Below are 24,841 nucleotides of genomic sequence, written 5' to 3'. Positions count from 1 at the left end.
GGAGAGAACACACACACACACACACACACACACACACGAAAAAGAAAAGGCCCTGCTGTAGACATGTTTGGCCCATTAGGACTGAGTGTCTTCATGGTGTACCCACTACTGCTAACGGTGTCTGGTGACGTGCAGCACACTCTGTTCTATTACACAACATAATGAACGTAACATTGCTTTAAAAGGAGTTCAGACAATCCTGGATGACAAACAACTTTAGTTATAGTAGTTTGGATTGTGTGAGACAATCCATAAACAATATACACTACTGTTCTCATATTGTAGGTTTTATATCACAATATTGAAAAAATAAGTTCAAAGAATTCCTGCTAATGTAGCTGGCTGAATGGTAATTGGGCTGAAAAGTCACTGCTGTGAGTCAGTCCATTGGGTTCACATTTTTACTAAGTCACAATTCCAAACATAACATCGGCATGATTGACAAATCAAAACACCAAAAAGAAACTAAAATCACAGAAAACTATTTGAAACATAATTCTAAATGATTTGAGGATAAAACTCGTACAGAGCGGGGAGAGTAGAGGAGTATCCCATTTGAAGACGAGGGGTAACATGACATGGTGAGGACCCAGCCCAAACACAGAAAAACACCTCAACGCTCATCCTTCCACCCTCATCATCCTCACTAGCATCCCTTGGCATTCGTCACACACTGAATCTGCACCCCACTTGGTCATCTCCTCAATTTCCTCTTGAACACTTTACCTTTTCTATGGCTCCCCCATGTGGTGATTTATGAGAGGTGCAGGACTCCAGATGACAGCAATGGGAACAGACTGAGGCAGGATCAGAATTTAAACACAGAAACAGTAAGCAGCCTCAAACGATAAAGGGAGAGGAAAGATAGCAGGCAGAGGGGCAATAGAGAGAGGTCCATTTGAGAGTAATCATATCTGATGATCCCTGCACCAACTGTATTGTCTTCTACAGAGAAGATACTTTTCATCTTTTAAGTGGGCTCCATTACTTTCTATAGGGAAATAAACTTCAGTCAGTTCCAATGTTGCTATGCTGCACAGACACTGTGCCCCAGCACTCATCCACTGAGCGTTACATCATCCGGATTATCTTCATGTATCATCCTATAAAAGGCCCTCCAGAAATCCATTAGAGGTCAGTAGATCCCTGACAATGTATCTCCGCTGCAGCATTCACATCCTCCCGTAACTTTCTTCTGCCTCTTCACAGTTCAGACAGGACAGAACAGCAGTAAGCCTCTCCTGGTAACATCCCTCTCGCAGTGCAGAGTCCCTCGTCAGCTCCTCTTACAGTCTAAAGGGAGAGTCTGACCTTGACCCTTAGCAGAGGTCAGAGACGTAGTCAAAGTCTTTGAAGCAGTCCTGGTCCTTGCGGGAGAGGGTGCGGCGTTCGCGGGGCGGCGTGAGGGCGGGGGTCTCGGCGGTGAACTCCTCGTCAAAGTTGCTGACGTCCTCCCTCCCCCTGATGTTGGGGACGAACGGGGGCGGGAGCCGCCTCTGCAGCAGCGCTTCCCAGTCCACACCCTGAGAGGGCGAACAGACAGACCGGATTGGTTCATAGAATCCAGGTGAATTAAATAATCTATGCAACTGAAAACAGCAACCCATGACGTTACAGTACCACATAGAGTTGGAGCAGATGCTGGAACTATTTAACAGGCTCACTGATTACATAGCAAGAGTTTAATCAGTGGTTTATAAGGAATGTTAACTAATGACATGTGTGTCTGTGTTTGAGAGGGAGAGAGAAAGAGAGCGAGTGAGACTCACCCTAAAGAAAGGCTGTTTCTTGACATCATCAGCATCTTTCTCACCAGAGCCTAGGCGCCGATCCGGGTTCCTCCTCAACAACTGGCAACAGAAAACAACAAACACCTCAACCCAGACATAACAACTCACAGACCAATCACCAGCTAGCAACACACACAGATGGCAAACAACTGAAAAAACATCAGAAACACTTTCACAGAAAACCCACTGACTGAAAACTAGAAGCAAAATGGCTCCACCTTTACAGTGACCAAACTGACCATGTCAATCAATGTGATTCTCTCTTGCTCCACTGGTGATTGGTGGGATGTGAAAGTTGTGGGAGGGGCTTACCCGTCTCATGATGCCGATGGCCTCTGTGGAGAGGAAGCGAGGGTAGCGCACCTCATCATTCACTATGCTGTCAAACACCTCCTCTTCATCATCACCTGGGAATGGAGACTGACACACACATAGACCACACTGTCACGCTCGCAGCCACTCATTTAACCTATTATGGCGCCCCGGTGATGTGGCCGGGGAATGCCACTGTTTGGCGTGTAAGCCACAACCAGCATTTTTAGGCTGCAGTGCCAAGCCCCACACCTGAAGCCACTCAGCCTCGATAGGCTGCAATACACCTGGGCATATGGGTGCAAGTTCAGTTCAGCATGAGAAGAGGAGCTACTGGCTGAATGCTGCAGGCCGAGCATTACAGACATTTGGGAAAAGCTCCTGGCTGGATGCCGAAGGCTGAGCTCTATAGACATTTGTTTGAAGCACATGGACATTGTGAAGCTGGTAAGCTGGGTAGCAGCCCAGCTAGTTTTAAGTTCAGTGTAACTTTAAGTTCAGTGTTTTCACAGTTTGAGAACTATCTTTGTGACCCTTTTATCTTGAATAAATATGCTGCCTTGGCTTAAGTTGTGCCTCTGTGTGTTGGACTTCTGTCATTATTACTCATCATTGCCAGCCAACCAGCCACGCCTAGTGAGTCGTTACACTTTATTAATTTATGTAACATATGGCTCAAACACACATCACTTTATGTAATATAGACTAAAGTGCTGTATTACCATAACGGCTTAAAGTATAAATGACTTTAAAGGTGAGGGCTTAACTCATTAAAGGGATTCTCTGGTACTTTTGTGTACTTTTTAGCCAGTAGTTCTGAAAGTGGACCCCTGAAATTTCCTCTCTCTCGCTCTGCTGTCGGTGCATCATGTGCATCTTGCTAGCTGTCACTCATATGGCGAGGGGCTGAAGCTCATTGGTTGAACTCAAATTGCTAGGGGGCTGGACCACTTGAGGGAAAATGGTGCAGCACAGCTTCGTGTCTAATTGAGGTAAGACAGTAATTCTCCTAATTAATGATGTATGAACTACACATTGACACATCCAGCCCAAAGTGGGAGGTTTAAAAAATACTTTAGTAGTCGCCAAAGTTCCAGAGCATGTCTAAATAAGGCTAGATATGTATGGAGTCATTCTTATATAATTCTCTGAAGAGGTTTTTAGAGTCAAGTCTCTTACCTCTCCCACCAGCATCTCATACACCAGTACTCCCAGGCCCCACCAGTCCACTGCCCTGGTGTAGGAGGTGTCTGTCAGAACCTCTGGAGCCAGGAACTCAGGAGTACCACAGAACGTACTGGTCCTGTCCCCATAGCCCATACCTGGGGAAGTAGAGAGAGATCAGGAATGAGAAGAAGGGAAGAAAAGAAAAGCAGTGAGAGAGAGGTTATTGTGAGAGAAAAACGGAGAGAGGAAGGAGAGCGAGAGAGACACAAACTGAGTCACAAATATATAAAAACATGAGCACATTAGCAAAAAGAGGCCTCAATAAAAAAGACTCAAAAGTACTCCAAACTACAACCGCTATGACCTATGACCTTGCATCCTTACAGAGCTCTGGAGACATGATGAATAAGTTATAGAGAACATACCCTCTTTGCAGAGCCCGAAGTCTGCGATCTTCACATAGCCCTGTGTATCCAGCAACAAGTTATCGAGTTTAAGGTCCCTGAGGAGGAGGGATGAAGACTAATTAAAAATTGATGGGTACTCTGAGGATGAAGGGGTAGGAGGATGAGAGGGTCATGTGTTCTATGTTTCATGTCTACCCAGAGTACTCACCGGTACACAATCTTATGGTCATGAAGAAACTGCAGGCCCAAAACCACACAGGCTGCGTAGAACCTGCAGGACAGACAGACACGCACACACACAAATAGTCAAGAGACACACACACACACACACACACACATACACACACACACACACATACACACACACACACACCGTGGATGGATATGAGTACGCATACAGTGTACAACCATATGAACACAAATCTACATATCTGAAAGCATGCCTCCCCCATGTCCCGTTACACATTCAGTAGAACACAGCAAACACAGCAACACACAGCGGTACCCACACGGCTCGGGGCTCTGTAAAGACGTCTGCGTGGATGTGCATCATGAGGTCACCCCCAGCCGTGTACTCCATGACGAAGCACACGTGTTCTGGGGTCTGGAAACATGCAAACAGGTTGACCAGGAAGGGATGGTGGGAGCTGTTCACCGTCTCAAAAATACGCTTCTCACACATCAGACTGAGGAGAGGGAGAGAGGAGAGGAGAGAGAGAGAGAGGGAGAGGGAGAGAGGAGAGAATGATAGAAGACAACAGGAAAGAGAGACAACTGTCTAATGTCAAGTACAGTATGTAAACACACAGTTAACTTGTACAGTGTATATTTTCGCCATGGTTTATTGCTGATCAGTTTTGTGTTGACAATTTTGTGGCACACTGTATATAAAACTAGACAAGTCATTTCACCATGATGGAGGTCATATATATTGTCAGACAGAGGCATGATATAGTTGGCCTGTGTTCTGTCTTGGCCTGTATTGCATTCTAGTGTTGATTCATACCTGTCCACTTCGTCCCGCGCCACAATGTCTCCCTTCTTCAGGGCTTTGATAGCGTACACACTGCCTGTCCTCTTGTACTCCGACAACAACACCTGGAAAACACCAGTGGTTCATGTGGATCTCGACCTGAATCCTCTGGATGGAGAACTTCCAAACAAAGGGAGGATATTTCAAATGTGAGGACACATACTTTGCCAAAGTGTCCCCTGCCCAGCACAGCGATCAGCTTGAAGTCCTGCAGACACAGAGGGCCTTTGCTCTGTCTAATACCAGGACACAAAGAAAATAATAATGATCACAATCACTGAAAATGCCTTTACTTTACCATGTTGAGGGTCATCTGCTAGCTGAAGAAACAGGATGCAGTATTATCTGGTGTTTTGTGCCTACCTAGCACTTCTATAGAGAGCATGTTGGTGTGATATATGTCTCTGTGGCTACAGTAACGTGTTATGGAGGAGGTCAGGTCATGTGGCCATATTGTGAGTGGGTGTGTTTCTCCAGCATCATGCTGTGGGGGCCATATTGTGAGAGGATGTACTCAGGTGTGAGTGTGAGGACACACTGTGCCAACTCTGCATGGTGCTGTACCTGCGCAAGGAACTCGTGGATAGGGTTCTGGTTGGCCGGCCTTGGGCGAGGTCTGGAGGGGACAAGGGCTCGATCACAGGCTGTTCCTGAGTGTAAGAGAAAAAGAGAGACAGAGATAGAAAGAGGAGAGAGGGATAGATAGAGAGAATGAGGAAGAAGGTGAGAGAGGGAGAAGGAAACACAGACAGACAGGGCAACAGTAATTCTGTCCCTCATCATTATTAGTAGCCAGTTTCCTGCTGGCTGGCTGGCTGGCTGGCTGCTCAATCCCCTCTCCTCTCTTCCTCGTTCCCTCGTTACTGTTAATTAGTTCTCTAAAAACACTAATCCAGTAATCCCTCAGCCCCACTGACCATACCATCTGTTACCAAGGCCCTCCCTTCCTCCGCATCTCTCTCCCTCTCCCTCCCTCACTCCCTCTGTCCCTCTCCCTCCCTCTCTCCCTCTCCCTCCCTCACTCCCTCTGTCCCTCTCCCTCCCTCCCTCACTCCCTCTGTCCCTCTCCCTCCCTCACTCCCTCTGTCCCTCTCCCTCCCTCCCTCACTCCCTCTGTCCCTCTCCCTCCCTCACTCCCTCTGTCCCTCTGTCCCTCCCTCACTCCCTCTTCCTCACTCACTCCCTCTGTCCCTCTCCCTCCCTCACTCCCTCTGTCCCTCTCACTCCCTCTCCCTCCTTCACTCCCTCGGTCCCTCTCTCTCTGTCCTCTCGTGCCAATCATGTTTTACACACTGGGAATCTAACACAGATTGGGCTTTGATCGAATTAAAGCTCCCTCGATCCAATTTGGTCTAATTAGTGTGGATTTCTCCCTTTCCCCTCTTATTGTTACCTCTCTCCTCTCCGTCCTCCCAGGCCCTGCTCTGTCTCGCTCCAGATTCATCCTAGTCTAATAGTCCAATATGACTGAACCACTGTTTTCTAGTCAAAGGCTTTCTGGAGGGAATGGCCAAAGGGAATGTGATTCTACAGAGATGGCTATCAGATGATTATCACTCCATCGCCGCACCCTCCCTCCAATCCCTCCCCCATCCCTCTCTTCATCCCTCCCTTCTCTTCTTCTCACCAGGTGGGGTGTGTCAACAACGTCTCTCCTGATCTCAGGTCTCGGAGGAGAGTCGCTCTCCAGAGTCAGCTTCTCCACTGAGATCTCCCTACGACACACACAGAAACACCAGTCAACAGTCTCCCCATGTACAGTATATGTTGTGCTTGCTGTCTGAAGCATTAAAGAGGTATGAGCAAGGCTATCTGTGTGTGTGTGTACAGTACCCAGAATGTGAGCGTGAGTGTGTGTGTGGGGTGTAGCTGGGAACGTTGTTTCCAGTAGGGATGGCGTTCCTCAGTAGGCGGACCCAGGTGGCGATGTCAACATTCATCTGGCGAGCACGCAGGAACGCTTTACCTGCAACATACCCAACACACACATGGCAGTAACCACAACACAACATAAATACAAGGCAATAAGATATACTGATAGACACAAATCCCCCTGAAATGCAACCTATCCTGTTCACGCAGCAAATTTTAACATGGTTTACTCAATCCATTAGGACTGCCCAGATTGCACCGAAGAAGTTTCATCCCCGACACACTCAAGTTGTCATACTCCAAAGCATTAAACCACCTCAACCCACCAGATCAACCCACAGCACTGCTAATTCCAACACTAGATGGCAATACAGAGCACAGAGAGGTACAAAGTGGGTTCTGGGTGGAGGTTGCATGTAGTCACATATCTAGGACCCCCCCCCCCCCCCCCCCCCAATCCTAATGTGACCCATTAGGGGTGAAACACTAAACTGACTGTAGATCAGTGTCTAGGGGGCAACTCCATGCTACTCAGTGGGGAAGCAGTGGGGCGTCACTGAGATGAAGCAGGTGTGAGCCCTGTAGGGATGCTGGGATACATAGAGCCAGGCTTGGCAGCTGCTGACAACATACAGAACACAATGAGGCTTTATCTAAGACTTTACACATACTAACACAACACACTGTTCTGAGAAAAACCTATCTTACCATGCTGTTTGGAGAAAACCTTCTTTTGTCTCTGCAGTCTTGGGCCTCTCTCTATGACTGGGTTGAAGAACATTACCTGAAATACACACATATCAGTGGAGACTCAGAGGAGAAAGGGGAGGACCATCCTCCTCAGTGAATTTCATAAAAATAGTGAAACATCTAAAAAAGTTATGCTTTTTCGAGTAAACTATACAAAATATATTCACGTAACCACATAATTGATTAAAACACACTGCTTTGCAATGAAGGTCTACAGTAGTTTCAACAGCACTTTGTAGGGTACCACCATCGTCTAGCTGGTAGTTGACTTCAATACAAAACCTAGGAGGCTCATTGTTCTAACCCCATTCCATAGACTTACACAGTAACTATGACAACATCCGGAGGACGTCCTCCAACCTATCCGAGCTCTTGCAGCATTAACTGCAAGATAATTAATCTAGAAAAGCATAAACTACAGCTAGCTAGCACTGCAGTGCTTAATTTTTTTTAACAAATACATTTCTTAAAAAATGAAGCTACCTAGCAGAGATATTTCATATATTTTTCACTTTCACTTACTTAGCTAGTGAATGCAGTTAGCTAGTTTAGCCTACTTAAACACCCGGCAGACACCAAACAGAGAGGGACACTATGTTCGCTAGCTGGCTATGGCGAACCAACACTGGAACTCTTCCAAGTCAAGGTAAGCTTTTGGTGTTATTCATTTACTACCACCTGTCCCCACCGGTGTAACTGCTAAACTGCTTGCTGACTATACTGTACTGCATGATTGTAGTGGGTTTACTAACACATTAGTTTTAGTAGCTATGCTGACTCTGACGTTAGTTAATAATGGTGACAATGATGTAGGGTGTGTGTGGCGGTTATGATATGAAGCTGATGTGTTTGTTGTGCACTGAAGTCCACAAGCGAAGGGAAAGGGTGAGAGGAGGATAGCACGTGGATGCGAGAAGGAATTATAGCTACAACAATCAAAGTATTCATACTGTTTATATGTGGCTGCTATGAAAGTGACCTGTGTTTGCGTGTGATCAGGGGTGCATTCATTCTGCCGATTCTGTTGAAAAGCATTCTTAGACGGAACAAAATGGGGATAAACATATTTGAATTTGTCCAATAGAAACTCGTTTGCAACTGTTGAACTAATGATTACACCCTAGATCAGCTAAATGCTGGTAAGAGTGTGCAAAGCGGTATTGAATGTGTCACTGTCTGTCACCTTGATTACTTAAATGTATCTCGACCTGTGCACCTACATTGTAAACTTTCATTCATAGGCTAGGTTGTAGAAACCTTACGATGGATATAAGGAACATTTGAGAATCATGTAGTAGCCAAAACCTATCGACGTTACATTGAGCTGGGTGAATGGAATATGAATGACAGTCCTCCAATATGCTGTAATTGAAATAAGGCCATGCTCATTAAAAAAAATGTGCGTCCTCCCTCATCTTAAATAGCACTGACCGCCAATGACACATACAGTACCAATCAGAAGTTTGGACACACCTACTCATTCAAGGGTTTTTCTTTATTTTTTACATTGTAGAATAATAGTGACGACATCAAAACTATGAAATAACACATATGGAATCATAGTAGTAACCAAAAAAGTGTTAAACAAATCAAAATATATTTTAGATTTTAGATTCTTCAAAGTAGCCACCTTTGACTTGAGGACAGCTTTGCACACTCTTGGCATTCTCTCAACCAGCTTCATCTGGAATGCTTTTCCAACAGTCTTGAAGGAGTTCCCACATATGCTGAGCACTTGTTGGCTGCTTTTCTTCACTCTGCGGTCCAACTCATCCCAAACCATCTCAATTTGGTTGAGGTCGGGGGATTGTGGAGGCCAGGTCATCTGATGCAGCACTCCATCACACTCTTCTTGGTCAAATAGCTTTTACACAGCCTGGAGGTGTGTTGGGTCATTGTCCTGTTGAAAACCAAATGATAGTCCCACTAAGCCCAAACCAGATGGGATGGCGTATCGCTGCAGATTGCTTGGTAGCCATACTGGTTAAGTGTGCTTTGAATTATAAATAGATCACTGACAGTGTCACCAGCAAAGCACCCCCACACCATAAAACCTCCTTCATGCTTTACGGTGGGAAATACACATGAGATCATCCGTTCACCAACACGAGTCTCACAAAGACACGTCGGTTGGAACTATTTGGACTCCAGACCAAAGGACAACTTTCCACCAGTCTAATGTCCAATGCTCGTGTTTCTTGGCCCAAGCAAGTCTCTTCTTCTTATTGGTATCCTTTAGTAGTGGTTTCTTTGCAGCGATTCAACCATGAAGGCCTGATTCACACAGTCTCCTCTGAACAGTTGATGTTGAGATGTGTCTGTTACTTGAATTTCTGAGGCTGGTAACTCTAATGAACGTATTCTCTGCAGTAGAGGTAACTCTGGGTCTTCCTTTCCTGTGGCGGTCCTCATAAGAGCCAGTCTCATCATAGCGCTTGATGTTGATTTGTTTAACCCTTTTTTGGTTACTACATGATTCCATATGTGTTATTTCATAGATTTGATGTCTTCATTATTATTCTACAATGTAGAAAATAGTAAAAATAAAGAAAAACCCTTGAATGAGTAGGTGTGTCCAAAGTTTTGACTGGTACTGTATAGTATAGTTAAGTATTGAGGAGGGATGTATGTGTTGGTGCGTGTGCGTGCATGTTCACATGTCTCTGTCTGTGTATGCGTGCATGTGTGTATGTGTGTGCATACACGTGTGTATTCAGGGCGGGGTGTGTGTACCTCTGCCAGCAGCAGGCCCTGAGGTTCTAGCTCCAGCTGAACTTTGTGTCTCTGGTTGTCCAGGAAGTCCTCCAGCTTCAGGTACTTGAGAGCACACAGGGAGCGGTAGTCCCTCCAGTACACTGCTATCTCCATCTCCCTGGACTGCGCCGAAACACAGGTCAACACACAAACTGTTTCAACCACAGGTGCACATACACTTCTTTTCACCTTCCCTCACTCACTCACTCACTCACTCACTCACTCATATGAACATGCACACACACTCTCTCTCACTCTCTCACTCACTCACTCACTCACTCACTCACTCACTCACTCACTCACTCACTCACTCACTCACTCACTCACTCTCTCGTGTTAGTGTAATGTAGTATCTTACTCTTTCCAGTTCTACAGTGAAGGTCTGGTCCCAGGCCTGCTCTCCCACTGTCTTCCAGCACGTCTGTCCCACCACTGTGTTCTCCAGCTTCAACACCGCACTCACCTCCGCTGTTCAACACAATACCATAACACATGTTTAGAAACTCACTACACAACAGAAATGGACAGATATGTGAACCCCCTCCACACACACACACACACACACACACACACACACACACACACACACACACACACACACACACACACACACACACACACACACACACACACACACACACACACACACACACACACACTTACAGGAGAGTTCGTCGGTCTTGCCGGGGATCCTGAGGCTCATGCTGCTGGTGCTGCGGCTGTAGAGACCACTGAGTTTGAAGGAGCGTCCGTCCCCTGGGATGTAGCAAGGCAAGACCACCGGGGTTCCTCTACTGCGCCCCGGGACCACCTCCAACACCCCTACACAGCCCAGCAAACGCACCTGCAGGGTACCTAGGAGAGAGAGAGAGAGAGAGAGCGAGAGAGAGTTGATATGAGATGTTTGAGTAGAAGTGAGTGTATCATACCTGGTTCAAAGGGTTTATAACTTCAGCCACTGGATATGGGAGAGATATTCAACTGAATCCATGAGTTTCTGATGCATTAGAGCCTTCAGTCAGGTATAGACAGAGAGGTAGTGAGAGACTATAGAGAGGCTGTAAGAGTTAGTGATAGGTTATAGAGAGGCTGTAAGAGGCAGTTATAGGGTATAGAGAGGCTGTAAGAGTCAGTTATAGACTATGAGTGTATGTACCAGTGAGTGGGGAGGGCTTGCAGAGGGTGCTGTACTGGTTGTGTACATAGGGGGTTCCGTGTCTGGAGCTGAAGGCTGAGGAGGATGCCAGCACCAGCTCTTCCTTGATGAGGCAGGCCTTGGGGTGGTCATCTGTCAGCTCCAGCAAACGCTGCTCCAGAGAGCCTCTCAGCAGGTCACAGCGCTGTGAAGACTCACTCAGACCACACTGGGCCTGGGAGGAGAGAGGGGTTACAATGGTGTGTGTGTGCATTTAAATGTGCGTTCATGTGTGAGATCCAGACAGTAGTCTTGTGTGCGAACTCTGACCTCTGACATGGCCTTCTTGTCCTGGACCTTCCCTACTCCCAGCAGCCTCAGCATGTTCTTGGCTCCCTCAGCCATGGCGTGCTCCACACGGTAATGATGCCACAGCTCCTCCACACGCAGCTCCACCCCACACGTGTCTGGCTTACCTGGGGAGAGCGATAACAAACCATTTACTGACCCTTTGACTTTTTCTACATTTTGTTGTTACAGCCTTATTCTAAAATTGATTAAATTCATTTTCCCCTCATCAATCTACACATAATACACCATAATGACAAAGCAAGAGCAGGTTTTAAGACATTTTTGCAAATGTAAAAAAATGAATAATAATTAAACAGGACATTTACATAAGTATTCAGACTCAGTACTTTGTTGAAGCACCTTTGGCAGTGATTACAGCCTTTTGTCTTCTTGGGTATGACCGCTACAAGCTTGGCACACCTGTATTTGGAAAGTTTCTCCCATTCTCTGCAGATCCTTTCAAGCTCTGTTTGGATGGGGAGCGTCGCTGCACAGCTATTTTCAGGTCTCTCCAGAATATGTTCGATCGGGTTCAAGTCCGAGCTCTGGCTGGGCCACTCAAAGTCAGAGACGTGTCCCGAAGCCACTCCTGCATTGTCTTGGCTGTGTGCTTAGGGTTGTTGTCCTGTTGGAAGGTGAAACCTTCGCCCAAGTCTGAGGTCCTGAATGCTCTGGAGCAGGCTTTCATCAAGGATCTCTCTGTACTTTGCTCCATTCATCTTTCCCTCTATCCTGACTAGTCTCCCAGTCCCTGCCATTGAAAAACATCCCCACAGTATGATGCTGCCACTGCCATGCTTCCCCATAGGGATGGTGCCAGGTTTCCTCCAGATGTGACGCTTGGCATTCAGGCCAAATGTTCAATCTTGGTTTCATCAGACTAGAGAATCTTGTTTCTCAAGGTCTGAGAGTCCTTTAGGTGCCTTTTGGCAAACTCCAAGCATTTTGTCATGTGCCTTTTACTGAGGAGGGGCTTCGGTCTGGCCACTCTACCATAGAGGCCTGATTGGTGGAGTGCTGTAGAGATGGTAGTCCTTCTGGAAGGTTCTCCCATCTCCAAATTGAAACTCTGGAGCTCTGTCAGAGTGACCATCGGGATATTGGTCATGTCCCTGACAAAGGCCCTTCTCCCCTGATTTCTCAGTTTGGCCGGGCGCCAGCTCTATAAATAATCTTGGTGGTTCCAAACTTCTTCCATTTTAGAATGACGGAGGCCACTGTGTTCTTAGGGACCTTCAATGCTGCAGAAATGTTTTGGTACCCTTCCCCAGATCTGTGCCTCGACACAATCCTGTCTCGGAGCTCTACGGACAATTCCTTTGACCTCATGGCTTGGTTTCTGCTCTGACGTGCACTGTCAACTGGTTTGTGCCTTTCCAAATCATGTCCAATCAATTCAATTTACCACGGTGGACTCCAATCAAGTTGTAGAAACATCTCAAGGATGATCAATGGAAACAGGATGCACCTGAGCTTAATTTGGAGTCTCATAGCAAAGGGTCTGAATACTTACGTAAATAAGGTATTTCGTTTTTTTATTTGTAATACATTTGTTTACGTCTTGTCATTATGGGGTATTGTGTGGATTGATGAGACATTTTTAAAAATCAATTAAGTTATGGGGTCTGAATACTTTCCGAATGCACTGTATACAGTTATCTTTCATAATATGATAAAGTAATCTGTACTGAAAATCAAAATCAAGATAACGTGAGGTTTTGATGGATTTGTGTGCGTCTGTGTGTGTCCTAAGTTAGGGATGGTTCATGACTTATGAGGTTAAATGCCCTGCAGCTCTGATCTATTATTAAACCAAAGGAGGGAGGAAGGTAGAGAAAAGAAGGTAGGGAGAGGGAAATAGACACAGCAATTCATATAAAGATATGGGCCTAAATCTGCCTCTTTACTTCCTGTGCTTTTCCCATCTTCTCACTCTCTTTCTCGTTCTCTCTCCCCTCTTTACATATCTTACTATTTGTTTCCTTATCTTTCTCTCTCTCCCCTTTTCCCTCTGTCTCTAACCTCGGGTAAATGAAGCATGACCCTTTGCTGTTGGGCAACATCATGGGGATGCAGGAACATCGTTAAGGCCTTAACCTGCGCTCTGTGTGGAAGTGAGTCCGGGTGTGTGTGTGAGTGTGATTGTATGGAGTGGAGTAGGTTATAATAATGTCCACTCTGCACTTCTGAGGAGGGCATTGATCTATTACCCACACTTCATAAAACATTTAACGATAGATGTACAGATTAGAGACAGACAGACAAAGGGGGATGAAGAGACAGACAGACAGACAGACAGACAGACAGACAGACAGACAGACAGACAGACAGACAGACAAAGGGGGATGAAGAGACAGACAGACAGACAGACAGACAGACAGACAGACAGACAGACAGACAGACAGACAGACAGACAAGCAGGCAGGCAAGTAGGCAGGCAGGCAGGCAGAGACAGAGACAGACAGACAGATATTTACCCTGGATATCTTCATTCTGCTCAGTGGCCTGCATGGCCTTGCGGATCTGCATGCGGATGATGTCGATCTTGGTCTTGCTGTCCTGCAGCATCTGCTGGGCCGTCTGATGCATCTTCTTGTCCTACAAGCGACACCATACAGTGAGGACAGTAAAATAGCAGACAGCTCACAAATACACACCCCTGACTAACCTTCACTACTCAGAGAAGAATCAGGCTGGGAGATGATCTGACTAGCGACATGAACTCAGAAGAGTGAGAAAGAGAGATTGTGGAGGGGCTGGTTGTATTGTACATAGGCTACAGTAGATGTACATATTAGAGGGGTTAGGTGGTCCAGTACCTTGGTGACTCCATTGGCATAAATGGGGATCATGTTTTCGGCTCCCTGTTTGCACTTGAGCTCGATGTTGAGCTGGCGCTCCAGAGCCGTGATCCGGTCCTGATTGGCCGAGCGGCTGCGCGCCCCGGGAGACTTGGGGGCATCTGAGGGTCAAAGGTCATGGTTTTAACTGACAGTTATTATAATCATTAACAATGGCCAACATGTTTCTACATTACAACTTTTGGTTGAATCCATCCAATGGTACAAGGCTACACTCCATTCGCTTCATAGTTCCATCCCCGTCAGTGATACCTGTGTTGTTGTCGTCCCCTCCTTTGACCACAATGTAAGCGTCCAGCTCCTGTAACTTAGAGTGCAGGCTGTCCAGTCTGCGGTTGGAGCTGCGAAGCTGGCTGTCCACCTGCTGGGCATTCTTCTTGTCTGTGGTGGCTCTCCTCAGGTTATCTGCTCCTTCCTTGATCTTCAGCTCCTTCCTGATCCAGTCAAATCACAGGGACTTTTCATAAGTTGTAGTATCACACAATGAGTAGTTCATCAATACATCATAGAAATGATTGAATAGTAAACGAGTAATTAAATAGTAGTGCTAACCTGATCTCCCGGCGGATGTGGTCCCTCGCTCCGTCCAGCTGCTGCTGAATGCTGGAGTCAGAGAAGTCTGAGCTCTGGTCCAGACCCAGCTGCTCCAGCAGTGACAGCCCACCTGGGTCACTCTGACAGGGGGGGAGGAAGAGGAGAGGGGGAGAGGAAGAGGAGAGGGGGAGAGAGAATGGATAATAGATTAGCATCGGTCAAATACATTGCGACATGTATTGTGCCAAGATGATACTGGGGTGATAGCAGAGAGACGATAAACAAAGGTCTGCCGTATTTCCAATTCGATGCAAAACCCCTCTCAGGGAAAAGGGCCTAATTAGGGGTTTTGGAGGAGTGGAGGTGCAGGGGACTAGGTTGTGTTCACCTTTGACATCAGATGTCTCATACACAGCCCTGTAGGTCAGAAGGTTTAACTGAGCAGCACTAAACTGGCAGAAAATATTAGGAGAGAGAGGAGCATTTATCTGTATAGGGAAAAGAGAGAGAGAGAGACCAGACCTTCACTGTAGAACTGGAAAGAGTAAGATATTACATTACACTAACCCGAGAGAGAGAGAGAGAGAGAGAGAGAGAGAGAGAAAGAGAAAGAGAAAGAGAAAGAGAAAGAGAAAGAAAGAGAGAGAGAGAGAAAGAGAGAAAGAGAGAAAGAGAGAAAGAGAGAAAGAGAGAGAGAGAGAAAAAGAGAGAGAGAGAGAGAGAGAGAGAGAGAGAGAGAGAGAGAGAGAGAGAGAGAACGAGCAGGCTAATGCGTTTCCAATGGGTCCCAGAGGCAGGTGCCCAAACCAAAGAGCCCAACCTTTCAGCTCATCCTGTGTGACTGCAGCGCAGCAAAGAGTAAACGTACTGTAGATCCATGGCTAGAGTAGATATAACAGAGGCCAAGACATCAACAGAAAGGGACAGACGGAGTCAGGGATGAGGTGAGTGCTTCCCTTCAGAGAACTGAGTCTCTAAGAGCAGCAGAGTGAGACTGAGACGTTAAATGAGTCAAGGCCTGAGCGCTCACATCCCCTCCTGATGGTAACCAGATCAGAGCAGATTAGGGCAGCATTAATAGAGACTCAAATTTATCAGGGCTTGTTCCTGCTCAGAGCCACTGATACACACAGACACGCTGTCAGCACGCCAGCTCTCAGCCAGCCACACAGAAACAGATACAGCACACAAACACACATGACAGTGTGATAGACATTAGGCACAAATACAGACATACAGTGGGGAGAACAAGTATTTGATACACTGCTGATTTTGCTGGTTTTCCTACTTACAAAGCATGTAGAGGTCTGTCATTTTTATCATAGGTACACTTCAACTGTGAGAGACGGAATTTAAAACAAAAATCCAGAAAATCACACTGTATGATTTTTAAGTAATTCATTTGCATTTTATTGCATGACATACGTATTTGATCACCTACCAACCAGTAAGAATTCCGGCTCTCACAGACCTGTTAGTTTTTGTTTAAGAAGCCCTCCTGTTCTCCACTCATTACCTGTATTAACTGCACCTGTTTGAACTCGTTACCTGTATAAACGACACCTGTCCACACACTCAATCAAACAAACTCCAACCTCTCCACAATGGCCAAGACCAGAGAGGGTGTAAGGACATCAGGGATAAAATTGTAGACCTGCACAAGGCTGGGATGGGCTACAGGACAATAGTTAAGCAACTTGGTGAGAAGGCAACAACTGTTGGCGCAATTATTAGAAAATTGAAAAAGTTCAAGATGACGAGTTCACCCTCGGTCTGGGGCTCCATGCATGATCTCACCTCGTGGGGCATCAATGATCATGAGGAAGGTGAGGGATCAGCCCAGAACTACACGGCAGGACCTGGTCAATGACCTGAAGAGAGCTGGGACCACAGTCTCAAAGAAAGCCATTAGTAACACACTACGCCGTCATGGATTAAAATCCTGCAGTGCACGCAAGGTCCCCCTGCTCAAGCCAGCGCATGTCCAGGCCCATCTGAAGTTTGCCAATGACCATCTGGATGATCCAGAGGAGGAATGGGAGAAGGTCATGTGGTCTGATGAGACAAAAATAGAGCTTTTTGGTCTAAACTCCACTCGCTGTGTTTGGAGGAAGAAGAAGGATGAGTACAACCCCAAGAACACCATCCCAACCATGAAGCATGGAGGTGGAAACATCATTCTTTGGGGATGCTTTTCTGCAAAGGGGACAGGACGACTGCACCGTATTGAGGGGAGGATGGATGGGGCCATGTATTGCAAGACCTTGGCCAACAACCTCCTTCCCTCAGTAAGAGCATTGAAGATGGGTCATGGCTGGGTCTTCCAGCATGACAACGACCCGAAACACACAGCCAGGGCAACTAAGGAGTGGCTCCGTAAGAAGCATCTCAAGGTCCTGGAGTGGCCTAGCCAGTCTCCAGACCTGAACCCAATAGAAAATCTTTGGATGAAGCTGAAAGTCCATATTGCCCAGCGACAGCCCCGAAACCTGAAGGATCTGGAGAAGGTCTGTATGGAGGAGTGGGCCAAAATCCCTGCTGCAGTGTGTGCAAACCTGGTCAAGAACTACAGGAAACTTATGATCTCTGTAATTGCAAACACAGGTTTTTGTACCAAATATTAAGTTCTGCTTTTCTGATGTATCATATACTTATGTCATGCAATAAAATGCAAATTAATTACTTAAAAATCATACAATGTGATTTTTTCTCACAGTTGAAGTGTACCTATGATAAAAATTACAGACCTCTACATGCTTTGTAAGTAGGAAAACCTGCAAAATCGGCAGTGTATCATATACTTGTTCTCCCCACTGTACATGCATGTAACGGCATTGCATGCATATAAGCACACTTGCATGCATGCACACACACACACACACACACACACACACACCGGCATGCAACACTATCACAGTAAATCCCCAACAGCAGACATCAGCAACAATCAAACAGAGACAGCACCATTATTAGAGTTGAACAGAGCCCAGATCCTACAACATGGAGACAGACAGACAGAGCAGTCCCAGTCCCTCCCCTCTCATAACGACTGACTGACTGCTGTAGGCCACTCAGAGACCCGGCCCTGGCTCCAGCCTGCAGATCTGATTACAGCAGCGTCCCTATTGGCCTGTTCAGCACCACGCCAGGCATAACAGAACAGAGCCCGGCTCCTACCAGGCAGACTCTCATTAGAACCATAATCCATCTGCAATACAATACAATACAGCAGGCTGCAGGCAAGCCAAGCCAGCCCTCGTGGCCAAGCCCAGCTACTGGGCCTTCGAGGGCTACTTACACAGGCTATTAAACAGGAAACCTTCCACAACAACAGTGCAGAGTAGTCATGGTAATCTGGGAATATTTCTCATAGCGGACCTGATGGCCTAATGTTGTGTCAAACGGCTCACTGAAATGCTTGGCTATTTGTTGTGAAGGAACACAGCGTTAGATATAGAGGTGAAATAGTACTGTTGGTATCAACGCGATCACAAATTGTGGGACAAATGGCCCAGTCAGCTGGAGCGTGGTGTTACTGTCCGAACAACACCAAGGCTGTTGCTTCATTGTGCTCCCTGCCCTGTCCTTCTCTACACCAAAATCACCTAGAGATGGAGGTAGAGAACATACAAGGAGAGAGAAAGATGAGGGAGGAATAGAGCCTTGGTAGGACTAAGACAGGAAGAACACCCACTTGTTGAGCAGAGCTGAGACACACACACACAACACACTAGTTTGACACACACACTCGTCTTAAAATGAACAGCCAGTAATACTGAGGCAGGACGTGAGCAACAGCGGCACAGAGGAGAGAAGAGGAAGGAGGAAAGGGCCGGAACATTAACCATGTGACTCACAACTATACATTTATAGCCATTTAGCAATGCCCTCCAGCGGAACAATACCGAGAAATTGAATAGAGGCAGTTCTCCACTCAGATGGGTCTGAAAACAATGCGACAATACTAAAAGCAGCTCCGACATGAGTCATCAGAAATGGCATGGACTGAGAAGGAAGTGAACATGAAGCAGAAAGCAGAGAGGAAACTCACAAACACACTGTAGTGTGGAAGGCAGCCATGTTGTATGGTGCCCAGACAGACTGTGCCTACCAAAGACTCTGCGTCCCCCTGGTCCTGTTCAGTGTGAGTGGGGAGGTCTGCAGCAGTGTGCTCCCCTGGGCAGTCCGCCAAAGCTCCCTCACTGGCCATGGCCCACCCTGGCTCTCTCTCTGTGTTGCCCAACCTCTCCTCTCTGCCCCGTTACACACTCTCACACCAGAACCGCCACTCAAAGTACAGAGAGCTATTCCTGCCTCCTCAAATCCGGGATGTGCTTCCTTCCCGCCAGGAATAATCAAAAGAGACTCAATCTGAAGCGAGTGAGCAAGGAAGAGGTAGGAAGAGAGAGAGAGAGACACAGCCCCACCCCACTGCTTCCTGTTCTGCTCTCTAGCCTAGAGAGAGAGCGAGAAACTAACAGTAACACTACAGAAACACACACACAGAGGAGAGTGGTGTGGTTTTGTAAGCGAGTGAGCAATGCCACTTTGCTTCCTGCTGTTGGCTGCTCTTAGCATGGCGACAGGCTGCTGTGATAGACACTGATCACATCAAACACGCTGCCAGATGCTGTGTGTGTTTCAGGTTTCATTAGTCATATGTACAGGATACACCTGGTATACACAGTCCAAAGAAATGGTTACCTGCAGGTTCCTTCTGGACAATACAACAACAACAATAACAAATAAGAAAAGATAAGAACAGGAACATAAAGTAAATGGCTCAGTAGAATAGAATAAACATTTTAGTATAATACAGGAAGGTACAATTCAGAGTCCAATATTTACACGTGTTTTGGGGAAGGGAGGATTCGGGGGCAAGTGTTTAAATTGTGCAGTATTTGGCAATCATAACAAGAGTCTGGTAGAAGCAGTTGTGATGTGTGTGTAGAATTAATGTATATATATGTGTGTGTGCACTGTTTCGAGTAGATATCCTGGATGGGTGGGAGCACGGTGATGTACAGCGCATTCGGAAAGTATTCAGACCCCTTGACCTTTTCCACATTTTGTTACGTTACAGCCTTATTCTAAAATGGATTACATGTATTTTTTTCCTCAACAATCTACACACAATACCCCATAATGACAAAACAAAAACAGGTTTTTAGATTTTTTTTGATACCTTATTTACATACAGTGCCTTGCGAAAGTATTCGGCCCCCTTGAACTTTGCGACCTTTTGCCACATTTCAGGCTTCAAACATAAAGATATAAAATTGTATTTTTTTGTGAAGAATCAACAACAAGTGGGACACAATCATGAAGTGGAACGACATTTATTGGATATTTCAAACTTTTTTAACAAATAAAAACTGAAAAATTGGGCGTGCAAAATTATTCAGCCCCCTTAAGTTAATACTTTGTAGCGCCACCTTTTGCTGCGATTACAGCTGTAAGTCGCTTGGGGTATGTCTCTATCAGTTTTGCACATCGAGAGACTGACATTTTTTCCCATTCCTCCTTGCAAAACAGCTCGAGCTCAGTGAGGTTGGATGGAGAGCATTTGTGAACAGCAGTTTTCAGTTCTTTCCACAGATTCTCGATTGGATTCAGGTCTGGACTTTGACTTGGCCATTCTAACACCTGGATATGTTTATTTTTGAACCATTCCATTGTAGATTTTGCTTTATGTTTTGGATCATTGTCTTGTTGGAAGACAAATCTCCGTCCCAGTCTCAGGTCTTTTGCAGACTCCATCAGGTTTTCTTCCAGAATGGTCCTGTATTTGGCTCCATCCATCTTCCCATCAATTTTAAACATCTTCCCTGTCCCTGCTGAAGAAAAGCAGACCCAAACCATGATGCTGCCACCACCATGTTTGACAGTGGGGATGGTGTGTTCAGGGTGATAAGCTGTGTTGCTTTTACGCCAAACATAACGTTTTGCATTGTTGCCAAAAAGTTCAATTTTGGTTTCATCTGACCAGAGCACCTTCTTCCACATGTTTGGTGTGTCTCCCAGGTGGCTTGTGGCAAACTTTAAATGACACTTTTTATGGATATCTTTAAGAAATGACTTTCTTCTTGCCACTCTTCCATAAAGGCCAGATTTGTGCAATATACGACTGATTGTTGTCCTATGGACAGAGTCTCCCACCTCAGCTGTAGATCTCTGCAGTTCATCCAGATTGATCATGGGCCTCTTGGCTGCATCTCTGATCAGTCTTCTCCTTGTATGAGCTGAAAGTTTAGAGGGACGGCCAGGTCTTGGTAGATTTGCAGTGGTCTGATACTCCTTCCATTTCAATATTATTGCTTGCACAGTGCTCCTTGGGATGTTTAAAGCTTGGGAAATCTTTTTGTATCCAAATCCGGCTTTAAACTTCTTCACAACAGTATCTCGGACCTGCCTGGTGTGTTCCTTGTTCTTCATGATGCTCTCTGCGCTTTTAACGGACCTCTGAGACTATCACAGTGCAGGTGCATTTATACGGAGACTTGATTACACACAGGTGGATTGTATTTATCATCATTAGTCATTTAGGTCAACATTGGATCATTCAGAGATCCTCACTGAACTTCTGGAGAGAGTTTGCTGCACTGAAAGTAAAGGGGCTGAATAATTTTGCACGCCCACTTTTTCAGTTTTTGATTTGTTAAAAAAGTTTGAAATATCCAATAAATGTCGTTCCACTTCATGATTGTGTCCCACTTGTTGTTGATTCTTCACAAAAAAATACAGTTTTATATCTTTATGATTGAAGCCTGAAATGTGGCAAAAGGTCGCAGAGTTCAAGGGGGCTGAATACTTTCGCAAGGCACTGTAAGTATTCAGACCCTTTGAGACTCTATGAGACTCTATGAGACTCGAAATTGAGCTCAGGTACATCCAGTTTCCATTTCTCCTACTTGAGATGTTTCTACAACTTGATGAGGTCAAAGGATTTGTCCGTAGAACTCCGAGACAGGATTGTGTCGAGGCACAGATCTGGGGAAGGGTAACAAAACATTTCTGCAGCGTTGAAGGTCCCCAAGAACACAGTGGCCTCCATCATTCTAAAATGTAAAGAAGTTTGGAACCACCAAGAATGAGAGCAATTGGGGGAGAAGGGCCTTGGTCAGGGAGGTGTTTCTCTGTGGAGATGGGAGAACCTTCCAGAAGGACAACCATCTCTGCAGCCCTCCACCAATCAGGCCTTTATGGTAGAGTGGCCAGACGGAAGTCACTGGTGCCAAAAGTCACCTAAAGGACTCTGACCATGAGAAACAAGATTCTCTGGTCTGATGAAACCAAAATTGAACTCTTTGGCCTGAACGCCACGCAACACGTCTGGAGGAAACCTGGCACCATCCCTATGGTGAAGCATGGTGGTGGCAGCATCATGCTGTGGGGATGTTTTTCAGTGACAGGGACTGGTAGACTAGTCAGAATCGAGGGAAAGATGAACAGAGCAAAGTACAGAGAGAAAACCTGCTTCAGAGCGCTCAGGACCTCAGACTGGGGCGAAGGTTCACCTTCCAACCAGACAACGACCCCAAGCACACAGCCAAGACAATGCAGGAGTGGCTTCGAGTCTCTGAATGTCCTTGAGTGGCCCAGCCAGAGCCCGGACTTGAACCCAATCAAGCAATCTCTGGAGAGACCTGAAAATAGCTGTGCAGCGACGCTCCCCATCCAACCTGACAGAGCTTGAGAGAATCTGCAGAGAAGAATGGGAGAAACTCCCCAAATACAGGTGTGCCAAGCTTGTAGCGTCATAGCCAAGAAGACTTGAGGCTGTAGTCGCTGCCAAAGGTACTTCAACAAAGTACTGAGTAAAGGGTCTGAATACTTAGATTGATGAGGGGATTTAAGACATTTTAGAATACGACTGTAACATAACAAAATGTGTAGAAAGTCAAGGGTTCTGAATACTTTCCGAATGCACTGTACTGGGCCATCTTCACCACCTGCTGAAGGGCCTTGCAGTCATGGATGGAGCATTTCCCGCAACAGGCCGTGATGCAACCGGTGTGTGTACATTTGGGGAGAGGTGAGAGGCACAGGAGGATGTAGAGAGCACAGCTGAGTGAAAACGGTCAAAGGCCAAGATATCACAACCAGGAAACCACAAAAAGCTTTCAAATCCGTCACTGAAAAAGCAGTCATACATAGTTAATTACACCTAATAATAAAAGCTAAGGGAATCATTAGCTATTCTTGTCTTTTGTCCTAAACAGGGAAACATTGACGCACAGCAGTCGTTGTATGTATCATGTTACAACAGAAGCATGTTGTTCATGAATAGCATCAGGCCACATGTAGAAGAACACCCATGGAGAGAAACAGAGGCACAGCTGCTTCACAGAACAGGGAACAGGAAGTTGAACTAAACTATGTCACAGGCTTTGTATCATGAGAGTGAGAGGGAGGGAGGATTAGGGTTGCAAAATGGGAACTTACAATAAATGTCCTGGTTTTCATGAAATCCCAGTTAGAGGATTCTGTAATCAGGAGGGAATAAGCAGGAAATCCAGAATCCTCCAAACAGGATTTCTGGAAAACCAGGGAATTTATTGAAAGATCCCGGAATTTTGCAACCCTAGGGAGTAAGGCTGGGCGATATGGGTTAGAAATCATATCTCAATTTTTGTCCAATTGCTTATATAATTGTGTTTTATGATTATTGCACATTTATAAAACACAGAATAGCTAGTATAACAGTATTTGGCTAAAACGCTGCTAGCAGTACGTGGTAATGACAAATTGAGCATGAATTTTTAAGAATCAATGTTAGAAGTGTCTGCTCTGTGCACAATTTGAATAGATGAGACATAAAAATGGTATCGTTAAAGGTTAACTTATCCCCTATTACAATAAAATAATGTCTCAATGTGTCCATATGACCAATTCTGTTGGACCAAACCTCAAATGCAAATAGCGAGTTGAAACCGCTTGTCAGAGAGGAAGAAGTGATCTCTCAACTTTGTTGGTGTGAGGGGCAGGGGGAGGGGCTTGGTGTGTGTAAACAGAGAGGAAGAGGCGACGCGAGAGGTTTCACTCCTGGCTAAATCTGTCCAAAATAAGCCCAATGCGTGTAAATGGGACGGTGCACACAGCACAGAAGGCGCAAAGGAGACAAGATCAAAAACACAACATGAGAACAAGCGTACTTAAACACCCATAAAAACGAAAAATACAAAAAAAACTCCATTCTTGAGATACAGGCATTTGGAATATCGTGCAAAAACATACATTTGAATGAATAAAATAGATTTTAAATATTCCCCAGCCCTACTAGAGAGGCTGAATAACCATAACAAACAGGTAAAGTTTATAGACAAACAGTAGTGAGAGGAGTGACCCAGCAGAACAGCCGGAGCGTCCATGTTGCCTCCAACCTCTTCCTGTCAGTGACTGATTCAGTGAGGTTGTGTCAGTCTGAAGCTCTGACTCAGAGGCTACCCTAGGTCACCTTCAGAATGGCTCACAGCCATGTCAGACCAGGCACACACTGTCAAAACACTTTCTCTCTCATAAACACACAGATGTACACACACACATACAGGTAGGCACACACACCCTTGACACACACACACTTGAGGATATCTACTCGAAACAGTGCTTGAGGAAAGCCCGCAGCATCATCAAGGTCCCCACACACCCCTGTCATGAGCTGTTCACTCTCTTACCGTTTGGCAGATGGTACCGGAGCATGAGATCTGATACCAACAGGCTCAGAGACAGTTTCTATCTACAAGCCATCAGACTGTTGAACACTTGAACTGGACCTGCTCTGATTCTTCACACCTTAGAACACATGCACTGACTCTCACACACACACACACACACACACACACACACACACACACACACACACACACACACACACA

The 24,841-nt window shown here is 45.9% G+C and overlaps 1 protein-coding gene across 4 annotated transcripts in view; it reads right to left on the bottom strand.

Moving 5' to 3' along the window:
* Positions 1 to 387: 387 nt before the first annotated feature.
* The window catches only part of LOC110486506 (serine/threonine-protein kinase N1), a 45,039-nt gene continuing 20,585 nt past the window's right edge, over positions 388 to 24,841 (bottom strand). For 2 of the 4 annotated variants that reach the window (XM_021558149.3, XM_036941225.2), the window contains exons 2-23: positions 14,985 to 15,106; positions 14,685 to 14,866; positions 14,391 to 14,533; positions 14,049 to 14,169; positions 11,551 to 11,696; positions 11,242 to 11,455; positions 10,749 to 10,940; positions 10,444 to 10,553; positions 10,065 to 10,208; positions 7,290 to 7,365; positions 6,543 to 6,675; positions 6,337 to 6,424; positions 5,274 to 5,359; positions 4,873 to 4,945; positions 4,683 to 4,774; positions 4,186 to 4,362; positions 3,885 to 3,947; positions 3,695 to 3,771; positions 3,282 to 3,424; positions 2,103 to 2,210; positions 1,770 to 1,850; positions 388 to 1,523 (exon numbers count right to left, since the gene is read on the bottom strand). In XM_021558149.3, coding sequence (XP_021413824.3) covers positions 1,320 to 1,523; positions 1,770 to 1,850; positions 2,103 to 2,210; positions 3,282 to 3,424; positions 3,695 to 3,771; positions 3,885 to 3,947; positions 4,186 to 4,362; positions 4,683 to 4,774; positions 4,873 to 4,945; positions 5,274 to 5,359; positions 6,337 to 6,424; positions 6,543 to 6,675; positions 7,290 to 7,365; positions 10,065 to 10,208; positions 10,444 to 10,553; positions 10,749 to 10,940; positions 11,242 to 11,455; positions 11,551 to 11,696; positions 14,049 to 14,169; positions 14,391 to 14,533; positions 14,685 to 14,866; positions 14,985 to 15,106 — 2,775 coding nt within the window. In that variant the 3' untranslated portion in view covers positions 388 to 1,319. Of the gene's footprint in view, positions 1,524 to 1,769; positions 1,851 to 2,102; positions 2,211 to 3,281; positions 3,425 to 3,694; positions 3,772 to 3,884; positions 3,948 to 4,185; positions 4,363 to 4,682; positions 4,775 to 4,872; positions 4,946 to 5,273; positions 5,360 to 6,336; positions 6,425 to 6,542; positions 6,676 to 7,289; positions 7,366 to 10,064; positions 10,209 to 10,443; positions 10,554 to 10,748; positions 10,941 to 11,241; positions 11,456 to 11,550; positions 11,697 to 14,048; positions 14,170 to 14,390; positions 14,534 to 14,684; positions 14,867 to 14,984; positions 15,107 to 19,017; positions 19,568 to 24,841 lie in introns of those variants that run through there. The other 2 variants (XM_021558148.3, XM_090196713.1) reach the window with 2 other exon arrangements.

The sequence above is a fragment of the Oncorhynchus mykiss genome, chromosome 13 (genome assembly GCF_057628025.1).
Source record: "Oncorhynchus mykiss isolate SJ-2025 chromosome 13, ASM5762802v1, whole genome shotgun sequence".
Taxonomy (NCBI): Eukaryota; Metazoa; Chordata; class Actinopteri; order Salmoniformes; family Salmonidae; genus Oncorhynchus; species Oncorhynchus mykiss.
The sequence above is the reverse complement of the archived record's forward strand: the minus strand, read 5'-3'. Positions and strand labels throughout refer to the sequence as shown.